This window comes from Oncorhynchus masou, unplaced genomic scaffold, assembly GCF_036934945.1.
Source record: "Oncorhynchus masou masou isolate Uvic2021 unplaced genomic scaffold, UVic_Omas_1.1 unplaced_scaffold_1381, whole genome shotgun sequence".
Classification (NCBI taxonomy): domain Eukaryota; kingdom Metazoa; phylum Chordata; class Actinopteri; order Salmoniformes; family Salmonidae; genus Oncorhynchus; species Oncorhynchus masou.
Window position 1 is genome coordinate 117,997 of NW_027003724.1, and position 12,142 is coordinate 130,138.

The following is a 12,142-nucleotide window of genomic DNA, read 5'->3' on the forward strand; positions in this document are numbered from 1 at the left end:
TAGGTCACTTATGATAGGTCACTTATGATAGGTCACTTATGATAGGTCACTTATGATAGGTCACTTATGATAGGTGACTTATGATAGGTCACTTATGATAGGTCACTTATGATAGGTCACTTATGATAGGTCACTTATGATAGGTCACTTATGATACGTCACTTATGATAGGTGACTTATGATAGGTCAATTATGATACTTGACTTATGATAGGTGACTTATGATAGGTGACTTATGATAGGTCAATTATGATAGGTCAATTATGATAGGTCAATTATGATACTTGACTTATGATAGGTCACTTATGATAGGTGTGCGTTGGCACTAAGGATACAGGTTATTACATTGTGCTAATGTTAGGTTTCTTTGGTAATATGGATGAACGGTCATATACATTGTAATACATTATTAAGATTCCTTATCAATTAAACGTCTGGGAACATAAGTGGAGTCCTTTCCACTATTTCAGTCAAGAGACGCTCTCTCTCTAAAGTGGGGCTCTCTTTCCGACTGCCACTCTCCTCTCTTCGTACCTTGATTCTCAAACCCCTCTCTCACATCGTATCCTCTTCCTCCTCCTCCACGTCTTCCTGTTGTGGGAGGAGTCTGTAGTGGTCGAGGCCCAGTGGTAGGAAGCTAGCCCTGGGTCGACCATCATCCTCCACCGAAGGGGTATGCTGGGAGTTGGAGTCCAGGGCGTCGCTGGAGTTGCACTTGGTGTACCTCTCTCGGTCTATCTCCTGGCCCGCGAGCTCCCCCTCGGGGCCCATGCCACGGTTCTTCAGCCAGGAGTGGAAGTAGCCAACAGGGACAGGCAAGGTGGCAGCCAGGATCAGCATGGCCAACATGGACAGGGCCCAGCCTGGGTACTCCAGAGTTGTCTCCGATGCCTGGAGAGGAAGACATACATTCTAAGGGTTCCAAAAGGGTTCTTCGGGTGTCCCCATAGGAGAACCCTTTCTGGTTTAAGGTAGAACCCTTTTTGGTTTCATGTAGAACCCTCTGTGTTAAGGGTTCTACATGGAACTCAAAAGGGTTCTTCTAGAGGCAAAAGAAACGCACACCTATTTTGGCGAGGTGCTGGCCAGCGGAGTAGAACACTTGAACAATTTATAATAATGAATAACCTAATAACCAAGGTTTTGCCAGACAAGCTGTCTTCATTAGGGTATAATAATAAACACTGCAGGGTGACATGATCTTTTTCAAGGACAGTCTCGCAAAAAGAAGCATTCTTGCGTTCTAACTACCCGCTATTCAAAGTGCTCTGAACGGAATCGTTCACAAACATTGGCACATTCTAAGATCCGATGATAGTATCGGTAATGTGTTTTCGGACCTTCCCTTGATCGTATTCTCGCGGGCAGAAACCTCAGAGATCAACTGGTAAACTCTGATTTACCACCCCAAGATATCCCTGCAGAACATCTATTTTAGCCCCTACTGGATGGAAACTACAAGTGTAATGGCTGTGCTCAATGTAATGGCACTTATAAATGTAGATCCTTCAAACACCCCCAAACAAGGAAACAGATCCCAATCAAAGGTGTTATCACATGCTCCACTAAGGCAGTAATTTGTCTTTTAACTTGTCCTTGTGGTAAAAAGTATGTGGTAAAACAAAACGCATATTAAAAGTATGAATCTCAGAGCATCGTAGCACCATTAGGTGCAAAAACTCGACTTACCCAGTTACAGCACACTTTTTGGAAGCAAACCACTCGATTTCGTCCCTACGTTATATCGGCATCGAACATGTCCCCCTCCCTAGGAGAGGGGGTGACCCCGACAATTTATTGTTAAAACGAGAGGCTTTAATTTAAAGACCCTTGCTCCCTTCGGTCTCAATGTAGACGTTGATCTGAAGCCATTCTTGTGATTCTTGTGATTTTGCTGTTGTAAATGTTTGTAGGCTTATGTAGCCAGATTGCATCTATGATCGTAAGCTATCCATTCATGTTTTTGGTATGTTATTTTTATATCTGAGAATTAACCATTGATATCAGGCCACACCCGGCTATGATTACAGACACCGGTGTGTGACCTTTGACACTATATAAACTAGTCACCCTGCAGTGTTTGTCATCACACCCCGATGAAGACAGCTTGTCTGTCCAAACGTTGGTTTTTAGGTTATTACATTATTGCATCTGAGCTCCTACAGTGTGCTGCACTCAAAAGGGTTCTACCTGGAACCAAAAGGGTTCTACCTGGAACCAAAAGGGGTTTTCAAAGGGTTCTCCAATGGGACAGTCAAATAACCCTTTTAGGTTCTAGATAGCACCTTGTATAGGGGGATGAAAGTGAAAGACAGAGAGAAAAAAAGAGAAAAGAAAGAAAGAGGGAGGGAGGGATGGAGGTATAAGAAGAGAGTGAAAAAAGAACATGTTTAATCAAGCAATTGAGAGAAAAATGTACTTCAAGGAAGTTAGGGAGGAAGTTAGGAAGGTCAAAAGGAAGGAAGGAAAGGAAGCCCTCCATCTAGCCAGCCAGGAACAGGGACCAGGGCCATTGTAGGGGTATCTCACCGTGGTGTGGTTCCAGGCTGTGTAGGTCGGTCGTTTGAAGACCATTCGCAGTAGACTTGCCGCCAGCAGGCCCACCATAGCAAACAGACACACGTACTTCCACAGGTACTTATACAGCACCGGGGGGCGCCATTTCAGCATAATCTCAATGTCATCCAAGAAGCTAGGAAGGAGAGGAGATGCTAGATGTGTCCTCATCACAGATGCTGAATCTCAAACCAACCCCATATAGCCTCGAGCCCGCTAGACTCTTGTGGAGATGTTAGAGGATTAGATAGCTGTCCACAATATGGCAACAATTCCACCCAGCCTATCAGAGGCTTGATTGTATTTCAGATATCTCTGAACCTGATTTAGCTTTGAGACATATTGCAGATGGCTTCAATACTATTGCGGATAATCATGTTCCTTTCAGAAAATGAAGGGTTAAAAGTCAATCGAAAAGCAGAAGTCATTCATAAAACAGTTGATGTTTGGGTCAAGGCCAGGAACACATGATTAGGCCTGGAATGGTAAGTTTTTAAGTAACTGAGGAATCATTGTCTAAGACAAATCAGAAAGGCTAAATCTGACCACTATGTAAGTTGTCCTTGATTAGGGCTGAGCTCTGATGCCCGTTCATGGTAACATGATTATCTTAGTGACAGAACTCAGGTCATCATAATTGATGGGGTTAAGTCTGAATGTCTTGAAGTACATAAAGGTGTACCACAGGGGTTGATTTTGGGACATATTCTTGTCACTATTTATATAAACACTATTGGTCAATCTGTAAAAAAACATGTAAACTTCATCTATATGCAGATGATAAGAATTTGTTCTTAACTGACTTGCCTAGTTAAATAAAGGTTAAAAATGTTTTCTTCTTTTTAATTATGTATGCTAATGCCTCAACCGTTAAGCTGGCTGTGTTAAAACTACAGTAAGATTTTATAGCTATTCAGGAATACCTTGCTGATTTAAAACTTGTGCTTAATATGGGCAAAACGAAATACATGTTGTTAACAAAATCTCGTAAGAATGTTTCAGATGAACTACATGTCCACTCATTAGATCGAATGTGCTCCCCATATGACATTAACATTGAGTGGCTGCTGCCAACACACTGACTCAACTCCAGCCACTTTAATAATGGGAATTGATGGGAAATTATGTAAAATATATCACTAGCCACTTTAAACAATGCTACCTAATATAATGTTTACATACCCTGCATTATTCATCTCATATGTATACATATATACTGTACTCTATATAATGTACTGCATATTTATGTAATACATGTATCACTAGCTACTTTATCTATGCCACTTTCTTTACATACTCATCTCATATGTATATACTGTACTCGATACCATCTACTGTATCTTGCCTATGCTGCTCTGTACCATCACTCATTCATATATCTTTATGTACATATTCTTTATCCCCTTACACTTGTGTGTATAAGACAGTAGTTTTGGAATTGTAAGTTAGATTACTTGTTGGTTATTACTGCATTGTCGGAACTAGAAGCACAAGCATTTCGCTACACTCGCATTAACATCTGCTAACCATGTGTATGTGACAAATAAAATTGGATTTGATTTTGATTTGATTTGATGAAGGAAAAGCAGCAGAAAATAGTAAAATAAAGAAAACCTCTTGAATGAGTAGGTATGTCCAAACTTTGACTGGTACTGTGTATATATATATATATATATATATATATATATATATATATATATATATATATATATATATATATATATATATATATATATATATTTTACGATGTTGTAGTATGTTGGGCACATTTGTAAAAGAGATGTAGGTCTCAATATGTCTTCCCTGTTAGAACAAAGGTTCAATAGAAAAACAAATACAAAATGTTGTAAATCTACAGGTTAAGGACAAGAGGATTCTAATATCCCATAAATCCTTGCATAAATGCGGAAAACATCTAAACAATGGGACTAGCAATGCGAGCGAAAATGACTGGAAGTGGATGTTAGCATTGCAGAAAGTTTCAGCTAACTACTCAGCAAGTACGTAACTGTTTTTCTCTCATCCTATTCATTTAAATGTGTTTAAAATGACAGCCACTACCACCACTTTATTACTTAATGTCCTGACCACTGGTCACATTTACAATGCTAATCCTGTAGAATCAGCAACGGTGCAGGTCCAATGAATTTGTTTATTTTAGAACGCTTCGCATGGAAAGCTACCACCATATTGCTTACACCTATCCAATCCTCTCAGATCTACACAAGTTCAATTTTTATTTTACTAGGCAAGTCAGTTAAGAACAAACTCTTATTTTCAATGACAGCCTAGGAACTGTGGGTTAACTGCCTGTTTAGGGGCAGAACGACAGATTTGTACCTTGTCAGCTCGGGATTTGCAACTTGCAACCTTTCAGTTACTAGTCCAACGCTCTAACCACTAGGCTACCCTGCCTAGGACCCAGGGAAATGGAGTTGATATGGGGTTGGAAAGGTAGACTGGAAGTAAAGTTAAGACAGTCCCGCTTTCAACAACAAAGTCGTTATACCATAGTGTGTTAAACTTTATACCATAATAGCATTGAAAAACATGACAATTCAATGTGTAATTGCACAAACTACCACTAGGTGTCAGAGTTGTAAGTACTATGTAACAATCTGCTCCTACACTATAACACCATACATACACAGAAATCATTTCCACCATACGGTATGAAAGTCCCGCATACTCTCTGGATCATGTCCCACGTCGTTTTTGAATGGCCTTCAAGATTAGATTTTCAAATTTATCAAAACGCAGTCAGTTAAAATGTATATAATATAATATTTGTATCGTGGGTTAATTTACTTCTACCCAGTGCCACCCATGAAGGTTTTCAATTACAAAAAAGAAAACACAGTCGAAAAGCTTCATGAAAGGCAAGAGTTAGAAGTAAATTAAAGCATGAATAGAAATATCTTTGACATTTGGGGTGGCAGGGTAGCCTAGTGGTTAGAGCGTTGGACTAGTAACCGCAAGGTTGCAAGTTTGAATCCCTGAGCTGACAAGGTACAAATCTGTTGTTCTGCCCCTGAACAGGCAGTTAACCCACTGTTCCTAGGCTGTCATTGAAAATAAGAATTTGTTCTTAACTGACTTGCCTAGTAAAATCAAAGTATGCAAAACATTAGGAACACTTTCCTATTGAGTTGTCCCCCTTTTCCCTCAGAACAGCCTCATTTCATTGGGACTCTACAAGGTGTCGAAAGCGTTCCATAGGAATGCTGGCCAATGTTGACTCCAATGCTTCCTACAGTTGTGTCAAATTGGCTGGATGTCCTTTGGGTGGTAGACCATTCTTTATACATCTGGGAAACTGTTGAGCGTGAAAACCCCAGCAGGGTTTCAGTTCTTGACACACTCAAACCGGTGTTTGAGTTCAAAGGCATTTACAGTAAATATGTTGTCTTGTCCATTCAACATCTGAATGGAACACATTCACAATTCAGGTCTCAATTGTCTCAAGGCTTAAATATCCTTCTTTAACTTGTCTCCTCCTCTTCATCTATACTGATTGAAGTGGATTTATCAAGTGACATCAATAAGGGATTATAGCTTTCACCTGGACTCACCTGGTCAGTCTGTCATGTGTAGAGCAGGTATTGTTTTGTACACTCAGTGTATATCTTAAATGGCTGCGTTTTGATGAATTTGATTTTATATTCTTGAAGCCCAATTCAAAAACCCTATGGGACATGATCCAGAAAGTAGGCAGGATCATACCGTATTACGGAAGGACATCGCAATGTGACGTAGAAAAGAAAACATGAATAAGTTATCCAAAGAAAGGAGTACTGTCACTGGTATTATACTATTACACTGGTATTATACTATTACACTGGTATTATACTATTACACTGGTATTATACTATTACACTGGTATTATACTATTACATTGGTATTATACTATTACATTGGTATACTATTACACTGGTAAACCTGTTTGGACATCTTACTATTACACTGGTCAGCTCCGTACACCCAGGCCACAGCGAATGTCTCAAAGACCACCACGATGATCAGGGGTAGGATGATAGCAGAGTAGTCATCGAACATTGTCACAAAGTAGTTCCCAGAGCGCTGGGTAAACAAAAGTCCGATCACAAAGCCCAGGGAACAGCTGCACACTGAACCATACAAAGAACACAGCTACAAAGAACACAGCTATTTAGTGAGCTACTGAACCATAACGACAAAGAACACAGCTATTTAGTGACCTACTGAATCATAACCTACTGACAAAGAAAAGAACACAGCTATTTAGTGACCTACTGAACCATAACGACAAAGAACACAGCTATTTAGTGAGCTACTGAACCATAACGACAAAGAACACAGCTATTTAGTGAGCTACTGAACCATAACGACAAAGAACACATTTTGCCTACTGAATCATAATGACAAAGAACACAGCTATTTAGTGAGCTACTGAACCATAACGACAAAGAACACAGCTATTTAGTGACACACAGACTAAATGTTTCAAAGACAGACAAAGAGCACAACTACAAACTAAAACTTGTTATATAACAAGTTTTAGTTTGTAGTTGTGCTCTTTGTCTGTCTTTGAAACATTTAGTTGAGTGTGTGTGCGCACGTGTGTGTACGTGGCTGCATTTGTGTATTGGGTCATTGGTGTGTGTGAACATGTCTGTATTACCTGTGAGCATGGTCCGGTGGCGTCCCAGCAGGCTGAAGTTGTCCATGAGGGGGGTGAGGATCCCCTGCATGGTGCCGAACATGGTGCTCATGCCCAGGTTGAGCAGCATGAGGAAGAAGAGCGTGGACCAGAAGGGGCTGGCAGGGAACTGGGCCATGGCCTCTGTGAAGGCAATAAACGCCAGGCCCGTCCCTTCCACACCCTGGGGGTTAGAGAGAAGGGGGACAAACACTTTCATTTATGTGGAGTATGTTGATATTTGTAACTTGTATTCCATGTGGAGTATGTTGATATTCGTAACTTGTATTCTATGTGGAATATGTTGATGTTTGTAATCTGTATTCTATGTGGAATATGTTGATATTTGTAACCTGTATTCTATATGGAGTATGTTGATATTTGTAACTTGTATTCTATGTGGAATATGTTGATGTTTGTAATCTGTATTCTATGTGGAATATGATGATATTTGTAACCTGTATTCTATGTGGAATATGTTGATATTTGTAACCTGTATTCTATGTGGAGTATGTTGATATTTGTAACCTGTATTCTATGTGGAGTATGTTGATATTTGTAACCTGTATTCTATGTGGAATATGATGATATTTGTAACCTGTATTCTATGTGGAATATGATGATATTTGTAACCTGTATTCTATGTGGAATATGATGATATTTGGAAACTGTATTCTATGTGGAATATGATGATATTTGGAAACTGTATTCTATGTGGAGTATGTTGATATTTGCAACCTGCCTTTCTCAATAACATATTAAGAGGTTTTGAGCGACATATGGATTAGAGAATTTGTTAGACATGGGTTAGAGAGGGGTTAGATATGGGTTAGCGATGGGTTAGAGAGGGGTGGGATATGGGTTAGATATGGGTTAGATATGGGTTAGAGAGGGGTTAGAAATGAGTTAGAGAGGGGTTAGAAATGGGTTAGAGAGGGGGTTAAAAATGGAATAGAGAAAGGGAGAGAATGAGGGAAAGAGGAAGGGAGGGGGAGAGAACACGGGAGGGAGGGAGAGAACGGGGGGAATGAGGGAGGGAGAGAACGGGGGGGAAGAACACGGGAGGTAGGGAGAGAACGAGGAGGGAGAGAACACGGGAGGGAGGGAGAGAACACAGGAGGCTAGGGAGAGAACACGGGAGGTAGGGAGAGAACACGGGAGGTAGGGAGAGAACACGGGATGTAGGGAGAGAACGATGGGGGAGAGAACACGGGAGGTAGGGAGAGAACACGGGAGGTAGGGAGAGAACGGGAGGAGGAGAGAACACGGGAGGGAGAGAACACGGGAGGTAGGGAGAGAACACGGGAGGTAGGGAGAGAACACGGGAGGTAGGGAGAGAACGATGGGGGAGAGAACGGGAGGGGGAGAGAACACGGGAGGTAGGGAGAGAACACGGGAGGTAGGGAGAGAACAAGGGGGAGAGGGAGAGGGGGAGAGAATACGGGAGGTAGGGAGAGAACACGGGAGGTAGGGAGAGAACAAGGGGGGAGAGAACCTAATCTAATCCTCACCTTGCTCATCTCCTCATCCAGGTCACAGTCAGTGATGTTTGTCCCCACCTGGGAGCCGTAGTGATGGTACCATTCTCTGTAGTCAGGTATGGTGACGGAGGCAGGATCAGACATGTTGAACCATGGCCACCAGTGATGGTTGCTTCCATGTGTGGCCATGTGGTTTAACAGGCCCAGATTCCTGAAGGGTGGGAGGTGACGTAGTCCGAGCTTAGAATTATAAGGTTCCTTCTGTAAGAAGTTGATTCTGAGATAATTGGCTTTAAAGTTACCAACCCTTATTGTTTTTAATGGTGTGAGCAATTTCTATCTCATATCCTTATTCACTTAACAACATGAATTGGGGGGTATTTAGAGTACTATATAGGTAGAGAATATTGAACAGAACAAGAAAATGTCCAGAACTCACTTTGGGCAAAATTGCAGATAGAACATGATAATTCCAAGCTCTCAATATCGAAATTCCCTTCAGGTACATCGCTAACACTTTATTTGAAGGTATGCTTACACTCTTAGAAAAAAAGGTCCCGAAAAGGTTAGTCAGATGGACCCATAGGAGAACCATTTTGGTTCCATGTAGAAACTGCAACCAGAACCAAAAATAGTTATTCAAATGGTTCTCCTATGTGGACAGTTGAAGAACCCTTCAAGGTTCTAGATAGCACCTTTCTTTCTAAGAGTGTACATATAGACATGTCTTGGATATGTTTCCATAATATTGACATGCTTTATAACGGGATAGTTCATCCGAAGTAACAAAATGACATTTCTCTTTCACTCACTCACTCACTCACTCACTCACTCACTCACTCACTCACTCACTCACTCACTCACTCACTCACCACCACTCACTCACCACCACCACCACCACTCACTCACTCACTCACTCACTCACTCACAAACACACATCCATAATCCCCCCTTGACTCCATACTTACTGGGTGATGCAGTTCAGGACAATGTTCTTGGCCCTGAAGCCCAGCACTACGAACACCACCAGTGATGCGAGCACTGAGGTCATGAAGTTGATGCAAGAAACCATGAGCGCGTCACGGTGACAGTTGTTGTGGATGGGGTTGTAGGAAGAGTAGGCAATCACAGAGCCGTAGCCCAGGCCCAGGGCAAAGAACACCTGTGTGGCTGCCTGCCGCCACACCTGCACCTCAGCCCAAATTTCTATCTGAGACAGAGAGACAGAGAGACAGAGAGACAAAAGCGAGAGAGAGAGACAAAAGAGAGAGAGAGAGAGAGAGAGAGAGACAAAAGAGAGAGAGAGAGTGAGTGACAGCACAAGACTAAATTCTATTCTATTTATATTCTGTCAATTCAGGAAGTGAATAGAAATTCTTGTTTTTTTTTATTCTTGTTTTTAAGCATCTTTGTACATCTTTGAGACTCTACTTGTAATTAAATGCGCAAAATCAATGAAATATATTATTATTATTGTTATTATTGTACTTACTTTAGGGTAGAACATGTAGGCGATTCCCTCCATGGCCCCATCCAGCATCAAGCCTCTGACGAGGAAGATGAACAGCACAGCATAGGGGAAGACTGAGGAGAAATACATCACCTATGGAGAAGAGAATTACAATTAGGAATCATCAGTTCTTTTAATGGAGATAAATAAATATGTCTATGGATTTGGGAGAGGTTGTATTTCTCCAGCCCCATTCCCCAGCTGTATACCAGGACAGGTGGTGGGGTTGCCGTTTTGTTGTTTTTCCAATTTCAGAATGTATCTTTAACTTTACCTATAGGTAGATATAGGGCTGGCTTCATGGACACAGACTAAGTACCATAAGATATTGGATTAAATCAATATTTATCAAAAGACATTCTACATTCTCTTTTAAAAACTATACATGAAATAAAAAACATTTAACAAGACAAGGTCAACGAAGGAGGACATTAACATTAACATTAAACAATTTAAAAGTAACATATGCCAAAAACAGAATTCAGTCACTTTCCTTCACAGCTAGCGTGTTAACTACTAACCTACCATAATCATGGTTAGTGGTTGCCGGGGGCGACACTTCTGAGGGTCAAGGCAGGTGGTGACCCGTTATACTGTTTGTAACATGCTATATGTTGTGAAAAAGATGAACTGAGAGCATCCTTACCTTGGCAGAGGACTTGATGCCTTTGATCATGGCTAGACAGACGATGGCCCAGGCAGCCAGCAGACAGCCCGTCATGATGGGGTTAAACTCACCAGACTCATCGATGGAGTCTGTGATGTCTAGAGCCTTCCGGAACCAGAAGTATGAGGTTGGGGAGCTACCTAAGCATTCCTTTACTGACAGACAGAGAGAGAAGGAGGGAGAGGAAGTGAGAGATAGAGAGGGGGAGTGAGAGAGAGTGAGTGAGAGAGAGGGAGAGAGATTTAGAGTTTACATACACAAACCCTGCTCTTATAGAATACAATGTGTCCACTACACATCTAAACACAAATAAGGAGAAGCATGATATGAACCGCACACACACCACACACACTCTTGTACAACTAACCTTGTGGGGACAAAATACTATACTACACACACACACACACACACACACACACACACACACACACACACACACACACACGAACACACACACACACGAACACACACACACACACACACACACACACACACACACACACACACACACACACACACACACACACACACACACACACACACACACACACACACACACACACACACACACACACACACACACACACAGCTAGTGAATACCAGTGTTATTGGTGGTCATGTTGATGGGACACTGCTCCCAGGGTAGAGGATACTGGAAGGAGTTGCCCATGTAGAAGAGACTCCATGCGATGATGACATTGTAGTAGAGAGCCACAAAGAAACATACCTGAGGAAGGAAGACAGGGTTAATGCAGTATTTAACATGCTAGCTGCACCTGAGGAAGGAAGACAGGGTTAATGCAGTATTTAACATGCTAGCTGCACCTGAGGAAGGAAGACAGGGTTAATGCAGTATTTAACATGCTAGCTGCACCTGAGGAAGGAAGACAGGGTTAATGCAGTATTTAACATACTAGCTGCACCTGAGGAAGGAAGACAGGGTTAATGCAGTATTTAACATGCTAGCTGCACCTGAGGAAGGAAGACAGGGTTAATGCAGTATTTAACATGCTAGCTGCACCCGAGGAAGGAAGACAGGGTTAATGCAGTATTTAACATGCTAGCTGCACCCGAGGAAGGAAGACAGGGTTAATGCAGTATTTAACATGCTAGCTGCACCTGAGGAAGGAAGACAGGGTTAATGCAGTATTTAACATGCTAGCTGCACCTGAGGAAGGAAGACAGGGGTAATGCAGTATTTAACATGCTAGCTGCACCCGAGGAAGGAAGACAGGGTTAATGCAGTATTTA

The 12,142-nt window shown here is 41.7% G+C and overlaps 1 protein-coding gene across 1 annotated transcript in view; it reads right to left on the reverse strand.

Moving 5' to 3' along the window:
- Window positions 1-253: 253 nt before the first annotated feature.
- Window positions 254-12,142, reverse strand: part of LOC135530565 (sodium-dependent neutral amino acid transporter B(0)AT2-like) — a 41,690-nt gene continuing 29,801 nt past the window's right edge. Inside the window, exons 4-12 of the mRNA XM_064958863.1 lie at window positions 11,492-11,618; window positions 10,871-11,046; window positions 10,207-10,317; window positions 9,683-9,924; window positions 8,745-8,925; window positions 7,216-7,417; window positions 6,520-6,682; window positions 2,529-2,691; window positions 254-890 (exon numbers count right to left, since the gene is read on the reverse strand). Of these exons, the coding sequence (XP_064814935.1) occupies window positions 555-890; window positions 2,529-2,691; window positions 6,520-6,682; window positions 7,216-7,417; window positions 8,745-8,925; window positions 9,683-9,924; window positions 10,207-10,317; window positions 10,871-11,046; window positions 11,492-11,618 (1,701 nt within the window). The 3' untranslated portion in view covers window positions 254-554. The remainder of the gene's footprint in view (window positions 891-2,528; window positions 2,692-6,519; window positions 6,683-7,215; window positions 7,418-8,744; window positions 8,926-9,682; window positions 9,925-10,206; window positions 10,318-10,870; window positions 11,047-11,491; window positions 11,619-12,142) is intronic.